General features: G+C 35.1%; 1 protein-coding gene across 5 annotated transcripts in view; it reads left to right on the top strand.

The window, feature by feature from the left end:
* The window catches only part of gna11b (guanine nucleotide binding protein (G protein), alpha 11b (Gq class)), an 89873-nt gene extending 73502 nt beyond the window's left edge, over window positions 1-16371 (top strand). The window contains exons 5-8 of one of the 5 annotated variants that reach the window (XM_087239311.1): window positions 2573-2702; window positions 5370-5523; window positions 7277-9422; window positions 12804-16371. In XM_087239311.1, the coding sequence (XP_087095437.1) occupies window positions 2573-2702; window positions 5370-5523; window positions 7277-7467 (475 nt within the window). In that variant the 3' untranslated portion in view covers window positions 7468-9422; window positions 12804-16371. 5 annotated transcript variants of the gene reach the window in all.
* Window positions 16372-20747: the final 4376 nt, after the last annotated feature.

Genomic DNA, 20747 nt, shown 5'->3' with positions numbered 1-20747 from the left:
TATTAAAACTATTATGTTTAGAAATACGTTGAAAAAATCTTCCCTCCTTTAAACGGAAATTGGAGAAAAAAATAAACAGGGGGGCTAATAATTCAGGAGGGCTAATAATTCTGACTTCAACTGTATATTCAACATTGTTTAAATGGTACTTATTGAATTTGCAAAACAGCAATAGTGTTTGTTGCATATTATAAACGTATTTTTCCATACCATTAATGACCTAGATTCATAATTCCTGCAATTGTGCTTTTAGGCACAGCTATTAAACTACACACTAAATTTATCATATCAAGGGCTCGCAAAACTGCTAGCCCGATATTCTAGGGCTATTAATTTTCCAGTTGGGCTACAAAAATGTAATCCATCCTGCCTGTCGGGCTATCTTAATAGGAGGGAAAATATAACCTCTTTCAATGCTTTTGCTTTCTAAACAAATTGGGTAATTGTGTTTTATGTAATTGTCATGCAGCAAAGACACACTATAAATATTTGTTTGAATTAGCTGTTGGTGTCAAATAAATGAGTGGTACTTTTAGTATGAACTTCATAAAAAATAAATGAATAATGAATAAATTAACTGTATAAAAGTAGACAAAAGGTTTTTTTCAGGGGAAGTAAAAAAGCAAATAAATAAATGAGTGAAAAAACAATAATAAATAAACAAATAATAAATCTGTTTTTAAATAATAAAATAAGTAAAATACAATAATAAAGAAATACAAATAAAGAAATAAAGAAATCCTAAAATAAATAAATAAATTCTAAAATCATAATAAAATAAAAATATATTATAATAGTAGTAAATAAATATTTTTTAAATAAAATAATATATATATATATATATATATATATATATTTTTTTTTTTTTTTAAATAACTGAAAATACAATAATCAATAAATAATAAAATAAATAAATAAAATAAAAAATAATCAAATGAATAAAAATACAATAATAAATAAATAGATAAAAATTTATATAATAAAATTAATTAATTAATTAAATAAATGCAATAATAAATAAATAAAATAAATAAACCAATTAAAAAAATAAAATAAACAAATAAAAATACAATAATAAATAAATCAAATAAATCAATAATTTTTGTAAATAATAAAATAAAGAAATAAGTAAAGATAAATTAATAAATAAATGAAATAAATGAATAAAAAAGTTATAGTAAATAAATAAAATAATAAAATAAATAAATACAATAATAAACTAAATAAATCAATCAATTAAATCAATTTTGTAAATAATAAAATATAGAAATAAGTTAAAATGCAATAATAAAGAATTAAGATAAAGAAATAAAATAAATGAATAAAAATCAAATAATAAATAAATTTAAAAATATTCAAATAAATACAATAATAAATAAATTAAATTAATTAATTAAATCGATTTTGTAAATAAGTAAATAAAAGTACAATAATAAAGAAATAAAATAAATAATATTCTAAATGTTTTTTTATTTAATATTGGTTGGCTTCAATGAATGCATCTATATATATATATATATATATATATATATATATATATATATATATATATATATATATATTTATTTATTTATTTATTATTATTATTATTATTTTTTTATTTACTAGATGTATTTACTTTTTTGTATTTACTAAATAACATCTTTTCTATTTGGGCCACTTGACTTTGTTTTGGGCAACCAAAAACTGAAGAGGGATTTAAACCTTCTTGTGTGTGAAGAGACTCCAATGAAACTCCTGGTGTGTTTCCTTTATTTATTTTCATTCCTATGTGCGTGATGAGATGAAATTTCATCAAAGGACACGAGAGATTACTTCTGCCTTATTGCCTCCATCAATGATTGCCATCAGCTCTGTGTTAATCTCCGTCAAACTGCCTTAAACCCTCACGCACCTCATGCCCAAGCTCACTCACTCACAGCCTTTTCTCCATCCCTTCACGTCCCGCTCTCCCTCTCAGTCCAAAGTTGGCCAAGTGCGGAGTGAATGTGGAGCCTCGTCCTACATTAAAGAGCGTATGTGTGTATGTTCGGAAGTAGGTCACCGAGCCCCTGGCTGAAGGAAATGAGGACGCTTTCTATCTGAAGGAGCTTTATTTTGGGCAGCCAATCCTAGAGGGCTTCATTTATCAAAGGCCCCTCTGTGAACTGCTGGCTCAGGACTGGAGCTCTGACTCCATCAGGGGGCGCTGTGTCAATCCGCATAAATCACTGCTGGAGAAACAGCGCCATCTCTGGCCGGACACGATTTACCTCAGATGTGCGCCATTGTTTTTTTTTTTTTTTCGGATATTTACCGGTATCACTGTGTGAAAGGGGCTTTTGGTATTAGGTGCTCCCTGATTATTTTAATCAAAATTCTCCCTCACTCTTAGAACTGAGAATTCATGTTAAGTGCATTGCATTGTGGGATGCTGTACAGTGATTTTGTGGTCGGCACATATTAGCACTTTTTTTTTTGTTCCAGGCATGCTGAGGATTTGCATACTGTGCACAGTATAATGCTGAATTATTAATTGATGTAATGTCTGTAAGAATCAATAATGCAAACGTTGGCTCTCTGTGTCTCTTAGGATGGTTGATGTCGGGGGTCAGAGGTCAGAGCGCAGGAAGTGGATCCACTGTTTTGAGAATGTGACGTCCATCATGTTTCTGGTGGCGCTGAGCGAATACGATCAGGTTCTGGTGGAATCAGACAACGAGGTGAGAGAGCTGGAGTCTGAAATATTCATAACTGCATGCTATAATAATCTATAATAGTCTTTTGGTTATCTTAATGTCAGTGATTTTTAATTATGATTTATTGATGGGTTTTTTTCTCAGTGAATATAGGTCATATTTTGGTGCATTCAGACAAAACAGATTTATTAAGCAGATATATTTATTAAAATAGTATTTTATTCACCTTAGTCATCATAAATTCATCTCAAACATTGCAAAAATAAATGACAAACTACAAAATTTCAACAAAATTCAATGCATTTTTTTATTTCTCTTCTCTTCTTTTTTTTTCTTTTTTTACATTTTTATTTAATATTTTTCCCTAAGATATGAATTTGGGTGTACTAATTTTGGACCTTTATTGTAAGTTATTTTGTTGGATTAGCTCTTTCTGAATAATCTAATTTATATGTACAAATATAATATGGTGAAGCGTCCTATAGAAAATATTCATTTAAATGAGCACTGTATATAATAATATTTTTCTAAATGTTTAAAAAAAATTTTTTTTCATTTTTTTTTCAACTTTTTGCGTTTTACTAGCTTTTGTTGTTTTTTGTTTTGGATTTTATTGTATTATATATTTTTGACTCCTTTAGTATTATATTATTATTATTATTATTTTAAATATTATTATATGTTATTTAATCCTTTATTTTCTTGGGAACTAGTTTATTCAATATATTGTTTTCAGGTAAAAAAGTTTTGTTTGAAAGCATTCGTTTTATTATTTAAATATATTATTTTCTGGACAAAGCATTATTTAAATCATAAATCATTATTTCATTATTATTTATTAGTTTAACATTAAAAACTTAAACAAAACAATTTTTTGATAAATGACAGAAGTTACTCTATCAAAAAAACAACATTGCAAAATTGCAATTATAATTCAAAGGGCTTTAAATTTTAGATAATTTACTAATTATAAAAATAATTCACAAGAGATAATATTAGGGATGCACAATATATCGGTGACCATATTGTTATCGGCCGATAAATGCTATTTTTTATGATTATCATTATCGATCTGATGTCTAAATTAGGCCGATATCTTTAAGCCGATAAATTACGTAATTGAACAGGTTGGTTCATGCCGCATTTGCTAAAAGTAATACAATCTGTATCTAGCTTTTTGCTTGTACGGTGGCTCTGAACTGTCCAAAAAAGGCTTTTTTTTGAGGTGTTTGGACATGACATTGTACACATGTACATCACTGTAACACGTTTTATTCAAGAACATTTGGACTGGTTTCAGTCCTTAGCTCTTTCATTTTCATTTTGTTTAAAATATATTTAACTTTCTTGTTAATTAAATTCCATTTTGTTATTTAACCTATTATTTTTATGGAACAGTCAAGTCGCATGTTAATTTGCTATGAAGAAGAGGAAATAATTTATTTTTGGCATGCTGATTTACGTGAAATCGTGAATATAGGTCTATATAATCACCTTGCAATTTTGAAATTATAGCTTTTTTTGCTTTGAGTATAGACTATTCAGAAGTTTGCTGTATAAAAATATAACATCTTGAAATATTTAGAATTATCTGCCTATGTATATCGGCTATCGGCATCCAAGTCTAAAGAGTTATCGGTTATCGATATCGGCCAAAAAAAATCCATATCGGTGCATCCCTAGATAATAGCAATGAAAAAATGACTCTATCAAAAAACACTGAGCACAATTCAAACACAATTATTATTGAAAGTACTCTGCATTTCAAAGTGCATTTATAAAATAGATTTATAAAACATTATAAAAGTACACTTGCAGAATAGTAGGCAGCTTGCAATTTTTTTTTAATGTGCCGCAGTATGGTTTTCAGAAGTATCGAGTTTAGCACCAATCGCTACTGATATCATGTGAACATGTGAGCACATTCTCAAGCAAAACTGGTCATTGTGTTTACGTACTGAACAATTATGACTGTTATTGGCCGTTTTTAAGATTAAAAAATATCCACTTTTACCTCTTTATACAAGTATGGTCATTACATTAATCATTAAAAAAATAAATGAATAAACCGAATAACAATCACTTTTCTCTAAGAATTATCGCAATACTCAACAAGAATATTGCATGTCCTCCCAGTATTGTGCAGCCCTAATTTAAGGGAACCTATTATACCCCTTTGTACAAGATGTAAAATAAGCTTCAGTTTAAAATACCCCAAAAATAAGGTTTTATATCTGCCCCAGTTTAGCCTTTAATCGTAACTGTGCTGTCTTGGTGCCTTTCGCTTTAAATTCAAATGCTCTTTTCAGAAGAGGGCGGAGCTACAAATGTCTATGTGTCAGCATAGTGGCACATTTATAAACAAGACCAACCTTGTATGCTAATTTGGGAGAGATCATCACAAGTGGGCAGGGCTTTCCCCTTCTGATGGCACTTACAAAGGAGAATGTCAATCAAAGTGTTTCTGCTGGCTGTTTTATTAAGTCTGATTATACCATTTCTGCTATTAGAAGCTGCTTACTGTATATTCACAGACTGTTGCCATAAAAGTGTGTTTAAACTCCTTATAAAAGTGATTTTTGCATAATAGGTCCTCTTTAAAACTCTTATATTTAATAATGTGCATCAAGCAACACTAATCATTTTGACTTCAACTGTATGTAGTGACGTATTATTTGTGTCTGTGTTCAGAATCGTATGGAGGAGAGCAAGGCTCTGTTCAGGACGATAATCACATATCCATGGTTCCAGAACTCCTCAGTCATCCTCTTCCTCAACAAGAAGGATCTGCTGGAGGAGAAGATCTCCTACTCACACCTGGTGGACTACTTCCCAGAGTTTGACGGTACTTCTGCTTGTGCTTATCAACTAGATCGCTTCGATACAAACAGAAGCCACACCTGTGGAATTGGCTGCTGATTTAATTAAAGGAGTGTTGGTGTTTACTGTTTTACTCTCTCAAGGTCTATTAGCTAGTAATGCTTGTGTTGCTGAAAAAAGATCTGCACAAAGTCACTCTAAAGTCACTGTTTTTGAACTTCATCAAATAAACGTGTTATACTATCCGGATTTTAATTACTTCCAAACATCCAGTGAAGTAACATGTTTTTACTTGAACCTAAAAATTTGCATTTACAGCACAGTTTATTAAATGATCTGTGAAGTATTGTGAACTGAAATGTCAAGTCCTTTAAATTGATTAGCAATAGTGCACATTTTTCCATCTGATGTTATATGGCAGGATATCCATGTATTTTTATTTATTTATTTTTTTTGATGAAATAATACACTACTTATTGTAGTGACTTAAGCTAATAAAAATATGCATATTAATAATTAATGATAAGTTCTTATTTAATTATGAATATTTAAATTAACTCTCCAGTAGTAGTCAGCAGTTGCAGAATTAACATTACAATCAACTGGTCTGCTCATCTATTGTGCTTACAGTGTAACTGTATATTATTTCAGATATAGAAGTAATTTTTCTGGCCTGGAAAAAAATAATCTTAACAGATTTCCAGGGCTAATGTTTTAGAAATTATTGAACGTCAGCATATTTGGCTCTCTTGGGAAAAAATAAAAAATAAATAAATATTGAAGAGTTGAAGTCAGAATTATTAGCCCCAAATTTTTTAATTATTCCCAAAAAATTTCCTAATTAAAAATTAGCGTAATTTTTGTGACACTGTACAACAAATACTATTTTTAGATTACCATGAGGGTTGGGTTTAGGGTTGAGGTAGGGGTATACTCTTATAAATCAATGTTTAATTTAATTAATAATATTAATACTTATTGTTAACAGCTGTATCCCTTCTAGCAACATCAGCGATGCCCATTACCCTTCCTTTAACACAATACGATTATTTATTAAGCTATTTAAAGACAAAGTATATGTTCTACCACGTGTTTGAAAATCAGAGTATCAGAAATTTCACAATATAATTAGAACGTTTGTCAATATTTATAGAAAAGGGCATAAAGAAACAAAATACAATATATACATAGGTCATTGGGGCTGGTGGGTTACGTGATAAATTTGATGAGTAGCCATCGGAACCTTAAAATGCAATGGTCTTTTTTTTTTAATGACTTTTTTGCGTTGTGTGTTGTTAGGACACTGTAAGAATTATTTTATTTACTATAAATTTTATTTATAATTATTTATTAACTATAAATATTATTATATAAGGAAATAACAAACTACTATTGCCAAATGACTTGACTAATTAATCTAGTTAAACCTTGTAATAACCCTATTTAACCCTTTCATGCGTACGATCACACTGGTGTGATTAGCCTTGGCTGGTCCCTGAAGCATACAATCACACCGGTGTGACTAGAACGTTCAGACTGCACATCATCACCTGAGGCATGGCCATTAAAACCTAGAACGCAATGGTCACCAAAAAATGCGGGCAGGATGGTCAGCTGGAGTATTTGAATATTAGTATCTTGCAAAATATTGCAGCATTTGGAAAAAAACCTTGCAAAGATTTAAATTTTCATCCATTTTGCCTTCGACTGTATAAAACTGCACAAAATTAGTTTAAAGTTGAAGTGTCTGACTCCATGCTTACATCATTGTTTTGCAGGGCCCCAAAGGGATGCCCAAGCTGCACGTGAGTTCATCCTGAAGATGTTTGTGGATCTGAACCCTGACAGCGACAAGATCATCTACTCTCATTTCACCTGCGCCACCGACACAGAGAACATCCGCTTTGTGTTTGCAGCGGTGAAAGACACCATCCTGCAGCTAAACCTGAAGGAGTACAACCTGGTGTGAGACCAGTCCCCACACCGATCACATGATTAAGCATTGAACAGGCACCCACAGAGCGTGCACACACACACACACACAAACACACACAAACAACACACATGCATCATGAACACACAGCTCTTTTCATTTCTCTTTCCCAGCTTCCAGGGTTCTTCTCTTTCTGTCCAGTGGAATCGGAAACAGACACATCCTGCTTTTGTTTTTATTTGTAAGTCTGTCCGCTCATCCCCGGCAGCTCTCATCTAAGGCTTCTCTTTCCCTTTATCAAATCTGAACGCCCAAAAATTGGGTCGGATTTGACAAAGGCTGTTAGACTCCAACTCGCCTTTCAAACGTTTATGTATTTCAAGGAAAACGTTGGATGAGCGGAGCTACGTTGAGAATTTTGATCCGTTGGCCTGATTAAAAACTGGAAGTGACGTTCCTTCCCCTTCCTGCACTATCACTCGCTCTTCAATCACGCCATCTGCTCCATGTGCGTTTCGGTTTTTTTCTTCTTCAGGAATTCTGTCTGGATCAATAGAATGGTTTTCACAGCCCTGCAAAAAGACGAGAAAACGAGAATAAAATAATCACCACAATATATTTACATACTTGGACACATGGACACATGGACTAGTGCTGTGGTGCCAGAGGTTCCGAAAATGGAATTCTAGAATTCCGAGGATTCCGTGGGATTCTAGAATCCAGCAGGTTCCAGTGATGGTGTGGAGAACCTTTCACTCGCAGAGATGTGATGATTCTCTGGACGAGGCTAGTCTTCAACTCGCATCGATGAATGTAAACTTCATTGTGAGAGCATCGCAAATGCAAAAACCAACAAAAAAATGTCACAAAAAAAAAAACGAAAACACAAAAAAATGATAATGAGCGAAAATAGTGTAAGAATGCCTATATAAGCAAAACGATACAAAGCACGCGAGGGAGAGATGAAACTAATTAAATCTGTGTATATTGCTGAGATGATCATTTTAAAAGAACTTTTTAATGATAAGTAACTATAGCTACTTCTACTGCTACCGAATATAAAGTAAATTATAACAGCAGTCGAGTTAATGATGGGTAAGAGACGCCGATTTTTAAATGTGCGCGAAACACATACGATAAGGTATTGTTCTGCAGATTTCCACATTTAACGTTAAAAGTGATTGCATTGCTTCCTTCCCCCATGGTTGTTATCTTTTATCCTCCTGTTTTTGTTTTAATTTCACGATCTAAAAACATTGTTTTTTGTTTTTTTTTTGGTAAACAGATACTTTATTAATTCAAAATCCGGGTCATAGACTCGCGGGTATCGTCGTCATCCAGTGGCCCGGTTGCACACAATTCATTATTTGTTTACGCAGTTATTTTTTTCCGTTATTATTAATATTATTGTCATGGCGTAACTTTATCCGTCAACAATTTTCAATATTTTCGCACGACTTTTGGTGGGATCGTGGGAGGACGAGGGTGGGGGGACAGGAATGCATTTATGCGCTGAAGTTAATTGATTGTGTATATTTATATTTGTAAATACGTATACACATTATTGCTTATGTACAAAACGTCTGTGGTACACTATCTTTGGCAAAAAAAATAAGAGAAAAAATCACTTTTTCGTAATTGTGTACGGTTCGGTTGGTTTTCTTATGAATTACAATATTATTGATACTGTGATTCTTCGTTTTAAGTTTTGATCTTTTCTTTTTTGGTCACTATGAATACGTCAAATGATATACACTTAGCTGTACGCGTGGAGGATGAACGTGATTTTTAATCTAAAATGCACACGGTTATGATGAGCAATAGTCTGAGAGATTCTAGACTTCGGAAAAAAAGCATCAGAGAAGGAGCGCGCCTCCACTATGGTGTGAATGTTATATGAGATAAGAATAAAAAAAATCTGATTTTTAAGCAAAAGATTAATTAAATAAAGAACGTTTTATTTATATAATTTATGGACCAGATCTGAAGTTGTTGATAATTTGAATGCTATTGTTTCCTCTTCTGCTATATGAAGCACTCCCATGTTATGAGACAGAAATAGGAGACTAGTGTCTGTACTGCTGTATAAAACCTCCGTTATGGATACAAATATCAGCTTTTTTTTCTTTCTCAAAACACACAATATATTGTACTATATTTCCCTGAACACACTTTTCACTTTTTCTTTTATTCGATTGTTAAATTTCCAGATGATGTTTAGGTGAAGTGCTTAACAACAAACATAGGAACTGTACCATATGAAAATAGACAGCTTTTTATCTGTGATTGAAGATCTATTTGGTCGACGCTTTGCAAGCAGTGACGTTTTTTTTTTTTGTTGTCTTTCTTTCGATTCTGATTTCGTTTCGATTTCTTTCTAAATTCACGGCTTGTTTCCTTCATTGTGTACGTGATGCAAAGATAGACGAAGAAAAAAAACAAGTATTCTACAGTTCTTTTACAGTCGATATTTTATACAGGTGATGTTTCATTCATTTTCATCAAGGGCTACGAAAAAAATGTGCCGTGCGAAATCCTGAAACGATTGGTCACTGTCGGACGTGCGAGGAGAAACTTCACTTTTGTGAACGGTTTGAGCAGATTCAGAAATGCACCCATTTCCACCACGTGTTACTTCTTATTTGATCACTTTTGCTGCCATGCATCGGAGTTCATCACGTGCCACGGTCATCAGACTCTTTCTTGATGGATATAAAACCTGACGTGTTCTTTGTAAAACGAAACCTGTGTGAACTCAGTGTTTTAGTGGGGTTTGGAAATCTCACCATTTTGTAACTCCAGTGTTTTCTTAGATATCCGTAGTGAGTTAGATTTAAAGAAACCAATGATACCAAGCAAACCATGGAGCACTAGACCATCCGAAATACCATAGTATTGACGCATTTCATTCTTCGAATGAATCTTTTGACATTGAGTTCAAGGCTCTGCCCACTATAAGAACGTATTAGATGCATTGCTTCTGGAAGGGGAGGTTTATTTGTTTATTTTGCATCATTCTTAATGCACTTTTTGGGTTTTTTCGTGCCACAAGGCGAATGCCTGAAATGCTTAGACCGTTTGAGCAACACATATCCATTAATGTGCCAGTTCCAGAAGTCTCATATTGAACGTTCCCTCAAGAACCTCTACCTCTGTGAACCGTCTGATGTTTTTCGGGGCATTTCAGGATTGGTAGACATGCGACAAGCACACTTCTTTAGTCCGCAGGGCACAGTTGATGAGGTTTGGAGGCCAAACTTTGTTTGTTTATTGGATCTTGCCAATGACCTGCATGTATTGTCTGCGCTTCAAACACTGAACACAGCAAACAGCACTTTCCTCAGGTCAGATGTGATTTGTTGGCCGGCTTCTGAGTGGAAAAAATAGTACCAGTTTTGGATTATGAATCGTTTGCCTGGAGCTTTACGCTTTGGTTCTGCAGTTGATAGTTTTCACGTGACATCACACACAAAACTTCACTATCTCCTGCTGACCGACAAGTATTTTAGCCAAAAAGCAAGATAACTGTTATGCAATAAGATATAGTATTACTAACCAATAAGGAGACACATCTAGGGTGTCCTTCTACACAATTCCTTCATAGAAAGATCAGCCAGAAAGGAGAAATGTATGGATTTGTGCCGAATGGTAGCATGGTTGACCCATAACAATCCTTTAGCTGTCTCTATTCTAGACAGTTTCTATTGTAATTTGCAGGTTAAGTGCAATTAAAGTATAAATTCCAATGCAAAAGTCAAACTATGAATCGCTCAATTGAACAAATAGATTTCATCCACTAATCCAAGCAAAAAAAAAAAACGACGTCAAACATACAAGCAGACACTTGAGCTCAACACAGATCCTTCTCGGAGCTCTCTTCTTATCTAAATCATGTGTGTTAAACAAGTTAGACATGCAAAATAAACAGCGCAAGGACCTGGATTGAGAATCGCTAGTCTTTCCAAACTGGATATATCGCCCTCTTAAGGACACTTTAGAGTTAAAACAATCATGGCCGACATAATGGGGTTGCTCCAAACCGAAGTGCGCAAAATCAGCCACTTCGAATGGGTTTTCTAATTGAAAAGTACAACTGGTGGACACGTCGGTCCCCTATGATCCTCTGCGTAGGGAAGTTGTTTGGTGTCAAACAGCATGCTTCATTCAGAATGGTTCCTCCCTATGTCATAATCCCTTTGAAGCGGTCGCTCCCTTTAAAGATATTAGGGCATATTGATGAAATTTTCCAAATGGAACTTCTGTAGTAGCTCAAAATTAGCCTCTTCGTAGGGGTCTTCTGAATGAAGGGTTTTGCTGGTGGACGCTTCGGGCCCCCATGATCTTTTGGGTAGGGAAGTTGTTTGGTGTCAAACAGCACGATTCATTCAGAATGGTTCCTCACTATGCCATAATCCTTTTGAAGCGGTCACTCCCTTCAAAGACATTAGGGACTTGAGTGCACTTTTTATATAGTTTCTAATTTGCAGGCTAAGTGCAATTTTAGTATACATTCAAATGCTAAAGTCAAAATATGAATAGCTAAAGAGAACAAATAGATTCCGTTCACTAGCAGTAAATATTAATCTAAGCAAAAGAAACCGACACCAAACATAAAAGCAGACAATTGAGCGCGCTTTTCATGTAGTTTCTAATCTAATTTGCAGGTTAAGTGCAATTAAAGTATGAACTGAAATGCGAAGTTAAAGCAGAAGTAAACAAATAAGATTCATCCAAGCTAAAGAAACCGACACCAAACACAAAAGCAGACACTTTTCCACATAAATCCATCACTAATGACTAAATCTCTGAGGAATATTCACAAGATAAAGGTAAACATCACCAGATTGGAGCTGTAACAGAGAGATGACAGTTTGAAATGACTGAGAAATGGCTGCAAGTGCAGAATATGGATCACAAGTGCTCACAATTTACTGTTTGTGATTATATCTCATTTTATATGTGATCCAAATATTCGTAACTTCAAACGTATGGAAATTTGAGCAGATTTTTTTTACAATTTTAGGGAGATCACATTGTAGCTGCCGTTACGGCCTATTGTTTTTTTGCCCGGTCTCCAGGCAGGTCACGTGACTGAAAACTATCAACGGACAGATGAATAGACATATCGGTACTGACGGCTGTTTTCAAAGGCAGTTTAGATACAGAAGTCAGGCTAGAAATATATTGTTGATGCAGGAAACAACATTCAGTTGTGCAGTGTTTCTCAACCACGTTCCAGCTCTGCACATTTTCCATGTCTCCTTAAACAAACAAACCTGATACAGATCATCAACACATTAGCAGAGACTGAAAGACCTGAAACGAGTGTGACAAAGGAAAAAGACATTCAAAACATGTTGGTGGTCCTCCAGGAACGTGGTTGAGAAACACTGCAGTAGGCAAATGAGTGCTAAAACTTACTTTATACGCACCATAAAAATGGATGTTATTACTTTAGGAAATGTGGCTTTTGCTGCAACCAAATTCCCTTCATTTCAGGGGGCATTTACACTAGACTGTATCAGCCAAAACTATCATTTGGCCATTGATTGAACTAATTTCAGGCCAATCTGCGACTTTTAGAAGCACGCCGATAGGTTTGTAGTCAACAATGAACATTCGGTGCTTCTCAATCCTTGTTCATGCTCATATTTTGTAGGTTTCTCTTACCGCTTTAAAGGTTTATTCTATTTGACTTCATGTTCCCTGCGAAGTGTGAATGATTCCAGTTTGAAAGCATGTTTAATTTAAAGGGTAACATGCGCAAGACGCGACTTCTATGCTAATCACATGATTACGGTTAAATAGCCTTTCACACTTCGGTAATAATTGAAAATTCTTGAAAATTTTGGTTTTGTTTTGAATGGCATTTCCATTGTGCATGAGAAAGCATAGAAAGCAGTGAACACTATGTAGGGAACATGTCAATCTCAACACATGCCCCTCTATCAATCAGGAGTGTTAAACAAATGAGGCATGCAAAATAGCACCACAAGGACCTGGATTGAGAACCGCTGGTCCTTCCAAACTGGATATATCGCCCTCTGAAGGGACACTTTGGAGTAAAAACAATCACTGCTGCCATATTGAAGTCTCCTTCCAAAGAGAAGTGCTTAAAATCAGCCACTTCGAATGGGTTTTCTGAATGAAAGGTACAACTGGTGCACACTTTGGTCCCCTATGATCCTTTGCCTAGGGAAGTTGTTTGGTGTCAAGCAGCGTGCTTCATTCAGAATGGTTCCTCCCTATGTCATAATCCCTTTAAAGCGGTCGCTCCCTTAAGAGATATTACGACATATTGATGAAATCTTCCAAATCAAACATCTGTAGTAATTGAAAATTGCGGCGCTAATCTCTGTTTTTGGTTATGTTTGTTTTGAATTGAGCACGTTTCAAATTCAACCTATTTTCCTGTGTGCATTGGGAGGCATAGAAAGCAGTGAACACTATGTAGGGAACATGTGGAGCTCAACACTGATCCTTCTTGGAGCTCTCTACTTATCTAAATCAGCTGTGTTAAACAAATGAGGCATGCAAAATAAGCAGCGCAAGGACCTGGATGGAGAACCGCTGGTCGTTCCAAACTGGATATAGTATCGCCCTCTGAAGGACACTTCAGTGCATAGGTCTCAAACTCAATTCCTGTTACCAGTTTTGCTTCAACCCTAATCACAGCTGATCCAAATAATAGAGTGTTCAAGAGTCTCGAACATCTTGATTAGTTGCATTTGATTAGGGTTGGAGCAAAACTGTGCAGAGCTGCAGCCCTCCGGGAATTTGGATTGAGACCTATGCTTTAGAGCAGGGATGCCCAAACTCGGTCCTGCAGGGTTGACGTCCTGCATAGTTTAGTTCCAACTTCCTTTGACACGCCTGCTTGAAGTTTCTAGTATACCTAGAAAGAGCTTAATTTGATGGTTCAGTTGTGTCTAACTAGGGTTGGAACAAAATTTTGCAGGACACCGGCCCTCCAGGACTGAGTTTAAGCACCCCTGATTTAGAGTTAAACAATCATGGCGGCCTTATTGAAGTGTCGCTCCAAATCATAGTGCTCAACATTTAGCCACTTTAAATGGGTCCATACCTGCTAACACTCCTGATTTTGCCAGGAGTCTCCCGTATTTCAGACCAATCTCCCGCAACCATCCCGGTTCTCAACAGTGTTATTCAGAGATAAAACTCTGAATGACCAGTCTGGCCATTCTCCCGTATTAATGGGTCTTCTGAATAAAGGATGTTGAAGGGTACAACTGGTGGACATTTCGGGTCCCCATGATCCCTTGTGTAGTGATGTTGTTAAGTTGTTTGGTGTCAAACAGCACGTTTCATTCCGAATGGTTCCTCCCTATGCCATAATCCCTTTAAAGTGGTGCTCCCTTCAAAGATATAAGTCCATAGGGATGAAAATTTTCAAATGAACCGCTTTGCAAATGTGTTTAGGCGCATTTCTTAATAATGGCGCCATCTATTGGCTTGGCATGCAGAATGTGCCATTTATAGTCATTTTTGTGAATCTGGTGAACAAGGATCATTTTGCTAACATTTAAAGGGATAGTTCACCCTAAAAAAATGTAATTCTGTCATCATTTACTCACCTTCCAGTGTTTCTTTAAGTCTTTTTTTCTGTTGAACACAAAAGAAGATATTTTGAAGAATGTTGGAATCTGGTAACCATTGAAAACCAAAACAAATACGCTAAAAAAAAAAAAAAAGACTTTTGCTGCTTGATCAAACTCATTTAAAATAAGCGGAAACAACATAATTCTTGAGAGTTTTTTGGGACAACTTAATTCTTTAAAGTTTAATCTACTTTGCTTTGTAAAAGCTAATAAGTTGACTTCCTTCATGTTGTCCCAGTGCAAATCAATTGTGAGTTACAGTGTTCTAAGAAAATCAATGGTTACCGGTTTCCAGCAGTTTTCTAAGTATCTTCTTTGTGTTCCACAGACGTTAAGAACTCCTGAAGGTTTGTAAGGAGTAAAGGGTGAATAATTGATGACTTAATTGTCATTTTTTTGGTGAACTCTTTCTTTAACATCTTGAAAACATCAGTTTACTGTAGACTGCTGTAGTGTAAATGCACCCTTAACATGAACCCTGCTTTCAGAGCTTTCTCTTTGGTATGAATCCGTTGGTTAGGATGAACACATGAAGCTTGTTGGAAGCAAATATGAAGCCGAGAGCGAGATTTCCATGCAGGCTTGTTTACTGCTACGGTTAGATGCATCTGTTTGGTGGACGGTCGAATGGATAAAGTTCTGACCCTCTGAAAGAGTCATTGAAATGTCAGCTTTTCATCCCGTCGTTTAATTGTAATCCATTTACCATAAGACGCTGAGTCCAGAACCATGTGCATTTTGATTTGGGATTTCTCTCTTGGCTTTTCTTTTTTTTTTTTTGTAATTACACCAAATGTAAATGTTGTATAATATCGTGCGTGCCAATCCCCTTCTCTGAGACTGACTCATAACAAGTGCCAATTGTTGTCCAAATCACATGCGGACCGTGAAATTAGATACGGCCCTCTTTGAAAAACAAGTTAAACACTAAATGAGAGTAAACGGATTTACTTTGTATTTAAGTTCGAGGATAAACTGCTGTTTTCTCTTCTCTTTTATTATTTTTTTAAAGGAATTGTAATTATTAAAGCATGTGCTCTTTGTCCAGGTAGGAGTTTTGGGCTCAGACAAGCATCAAAATCCTCGACATGAGGAGAAACCTAGTGGAAATTGATTTTACAACATTCTCGCCATAACTTTGTTTGTTAGTTTGTTTGTTGTTGTTTTTATTTGTTTCATTTCAACCACTGTTGCCTGAACCTCATTCAAACATGGAAATGATTTTCATAACCGCCTTCTAAAAAAAAAAGGAAAAAAAAAACAACAAAAATTATAAAGTATCTGTTTTAAATTGAAATAAATTTGTTCCTATACTTGCTGATGGTCTTGTAGTTTCTTGTGTTCTTGCAGTGCATGAAGTGTTTCTTTGTCATAGGTGTCAAACTGGATTCCTGGAGGGCCGCAGCTCTGCAGTGTTGCTCCAACCCTAATCAAACACTCCAACTAATCAAGGTGTTCAGAAGAGTCTCCAATCCCTTGATTATTTGGATTAGCTGTGTTTGATTAAGGTTTGAGCAAAACTGTGCAGAGCTGCGGCCCTCCAGGAATCCAGTTTGAGACCTGTGTGCTTTGTTTGAAATCATTTGCGGTGTTTGTCCAGAAGGGGGCTCACTGAGATCACAGAGAGGAAAATGGCATCTTTACCAGGTGGACAGCTTCACACAGGAATTACAGGGGGTAATGAATTTCTTTCGTTTATGATCATTTTTTAATGTGCATTATTTATTTTGAGTTGAAATGCTGAGATAGCCTAATCATGGGGAAAATATTTATTAATATAAAATTATTTTAAATGCATCTTTATTTCTTTATTAGCACTTTTACTGTGTAGATTGTGGCAAAGCTGTTTAACATGCACTCACCGGCCACTTTATTTGCTACACGTTACTAGTATCGCGTTGGAACCCTTTTGCCTTCCAAACTGCTTTTATCCTATGTGGCATGGATTCAACAAGATACTGGAAATATATTTCTCAGAGATTGTGCTCCATATTGGGATGATAGCATCACTCAGTTGCTGGAGATTTGTCAGGTGCACATCCATGATGCGTATCTCCCATTCCACCTCATCCCAAAAGTGCTCTAATGGATAGAGATCTGGTGACTGTGGAGGCCATTTGAGTACAGTGAACTCATTGTCATATTCAAGAAACCAGTCTGAGATGATTTGCACTTTATGACATGGTGAGTTATCCTGCTGGAAGTAGGCATCAGAAGATGTCTTAGCTGACAGGAGTGGCACCCGGTGTGGTCTTCTGCTGCTGTAGACCATCCGTCTCAAGGTTGGATGTGTTGTGTGTTCAGAGATGCTCTTCTGCAGACCTCTGTTATAACAAGGGGTTGAGTTACTGTTGCCTTTCTATGTTGCTTTGCTGGAACCAGTCTGGCCATTCTCCTCTGACTTCTGGCATCAACAACGCACCCACAGAACTGCCACTCACTGGAAATTTTCTCTTTTTCTGATCATTCTCTGTAAACCCTTAAGATTGTTGTGCGTGAAAATCCCAGTAGATCAGCAGTTTCTGAAATACTCAGACCAGCCCATCTGGCACCAACAACCATGCCACGTTCAAAGTCACTTAAATCCTTTTTCTGATGCTCGGTTTAAACTTCAGCAGATCGTCTTGACCATATCTGCATCCGAAACCTCATATTTCCATACTATATAGTACACTAAAATCAGTAAGCGAGCCAAGTACTAAGTCCGAATTCAAAGAATTCGAAAAGCAATATGTGAGAAGTACCCGGATGACTTACTGCTTCTGACGAGATTCTGAAGTGCGCATCCCGTGCAAGCTGTGCTATCCCGTGATGCCCAGCAAGAGAATTCATGAATGGGAGTGAAGCGACGCAACTGACGCAGGTAGGTCACGTGATGTTGGAAAAATGGTGGATGTAGTATGTCCGAATTCCATTCATGATTTTCACATTCATACTGTATAGAACGCACTTTTCCAACGGCCGAGTAGTACATTTAAATGCAAATGCGGTACCTACTGATTAGTAGATGGTTTCGGACGCAGCCCTTGTCTCCATGCCTAAATGCATGCTGAGAAATTTGCATTAACGAGTAGTTGGGCAGGTGTCCCTAATAAAGTGGCCGGTGAGTGTAAAATTTGTAGTAAATTGAAACTGTTCAGTTTTCAGAGTTGAGTAAATGTTTTTAACCCATCTGTGCTGTTGGGGGTGTTTTCATCCATTCCGGAGTGATTTTGAGTCTTTATTTGGCCATAACATTTTCCGCATTTTAGCAAAAGGAATAATTTTTGTTGACAAATCTTATTTTGACATGTTTTGGGAAGATGCTTTGAAATGATACACACAAATGTTCTTCCTTTTTTCATGTTCGGGATCCATTAGATTTATTTGCTGTAAAAATCCACCAGATAAATATTTTTTTCAGATTTGTCTTTGCATAAATCTGTTAATCAACCTCAGTCCTGATCAAAACTACTAAAGTGCTTAGAAACTGACAGGATTTTAACTCTTTAAGTGTCAAATTTATAAATGATGTCACTGATTTGGTGAAAAAAAGCACACAAAAAGACGCATTTTCAACATAAAAAGTAATTGTGGGCTGGATTTTTGTAACCTCTTATCACAGTCTTGGACATGTGAAACAACTTTGCCTTTGATGCATTGTTTTTGATTGATTTTCATTTTTTTTTCCCTAATTTACTGTTGGTGGCTGTTTTTGCCCCGTTGACTTCCATTATAACCACATTTGTTTGATTACAAAACCATGACACCATATACAGTAATTAGGCCCACACGGAATCTGCACGTGTAGAATTCAGCAGATTTTTAGCCCATCATTAATTCTGTTTATTTACTTGATTAAAAGTGTGTAATCTATATTCAGTTTTTAAAATAATTACAGTAATATTATTGACTTATATAAAAATGTTAATTGATTTATGTACAATGCAGTTTGTACAGTAATATTTTCTGGCTTTTAGTAGATCTATTAAATGAGAGACTTGCTTTGTTTTCCAAATACAGTGAATCTAATTTTATTTGAATTTAAACATTAAATAAAAGTTAAAAAAATATATATATATATTGTTTTTTTATTTCACATATTATGGTTTTAGTTATGATACTCTCAAAATAATTCAGCAGAAATCTGCATGTTTTTAGCTAAATTCTCCACAGAAATAGCACAAAACGTCTGCAGATTCCGTCTGGCCCTACATATTATCATGCATTTTTGATTGTTGCTGGTTTTCCCTGTTAAAAAGAGATAAAATGTGTAATTTTGTCTGTTGATCATCAGTTGGCACCATTGCTCCATAGATCAGGGGCCTGTTTCAGTAAGGAGGTTCAAACAACTCAGAGTTTAAACTTGAACTCTGAGTTGATTTACCGAGAGATTAAAAACTCAGAGTTTTCGGTTTCAGAACAGCTGATCTGAGTTGGGTCAATCAACTTCGAGTAGACCAACTCAGAGTTAATCGCGCACACCGTGACTATAAAAAGGCATTATCAATGGAGCGCAGACATTACGAGTGACTATGGCAACATCTTATAAAAGAGATCACCATTTCTTTCTCCAGCTTAACTTGATACTTGATGTTCTCATGCAAAGTTATAGCAAATATGAGCGTATATATTTGAAAAGAAGCAACCATCAGTGAAGAAGAGACAGTTAGCGTAGGAAAACAACAGCTCAAGTTAATGCCTAATTTCACTTTTTAAGTGTTTAAATATTTAAGTATAATAAAATAAGTAATGTAATGTGTGACGTTTATAATTTTTTCTAAACTTTTATACATATTTATTAGTTTTAAATGATTTAACAGTGCACTTGTGTGTCTGCCGTTTTTATTGATCAAGTGATAGAGGTTAATATAACATTTAGAAGGTAAGCAGTACTAAAAATAATTTTTAGAAAGAATAATAATCCCATTAATCTAGTTAAAGTGCATGTCGAAGGTGAATTTAATTTAATTATTTATTAAAAAAGGATAAGCCATTCTCGTACATTTCTTCTGTGTGTGACTAAAATGTAGGCAATAGCTATTTTCCATCCAAATATATTACATAAATGTATGTGCAAAACTGGAATATTGCATAAAAGATGCGAATAAAATTCCATCCAACGAGTCAAAGAGAAAAAAATTGTCACTTCCTGATTAAACTGGCACCAAATATCAACAGTAAAAACAGAATTTACTGTGGTAGAAGAAGCTGCGTCAATTAATTCTTTATTTAGCCTAATTAATGTACTTGCGCCTGGATGTCAGAAGACAATGCTGAAACACAATGAACACGTGGGGGCGTCTGAAGCCATGAGACGCGGAGACTCTTGACACGCACCAGACATTCGGAGGTAATTAATAATATACACTAATACTGAAACAGTAAAGGCATTTTAGAGTGACTAAAACAATATTTAAGACATGTTACTGTGTGCTCAGCCTGCTGGTTTGTCCATTTACACACATTTTCATTATCATATGATCATGATCTTTTTTTTAATGTACATACTGTAATTTGTTCAGTAAAAGTGTTTCCATCGTAGTTTATGCACACATTTTCTATCGAATAAAAGTTTATCCTACTCAGTTATGCGCGTTTTTTATGCATATTTTAAAAAGTTATGTGCATCATGACGTTTCTATAAATCGTTTTTATGCACGTATCCAAAATGAGCATTAAAATAGGTGTGCGGAGACGTAAGGCTAAGGCGAGAAA

The sequence above is a fragment of the Danio rerio genome, chromosome 2 (assembly GCF_052040795.2).
Source record: "Danio rerio strain M-AB ecotype USA chromosome 2, GRCz13ab, whole genome shotgun sequence".
NCBI lineage: Eukaryota > Metazoa > Chordata > Actinopteri > Cypriniformes > Danionidae > Danio > Danio rerio.
The sequence above is the reverse complement of the archived record's forward strand: the minus strand, read 5'-3'. Positions and strand labels throughout refer to the sequence as shown.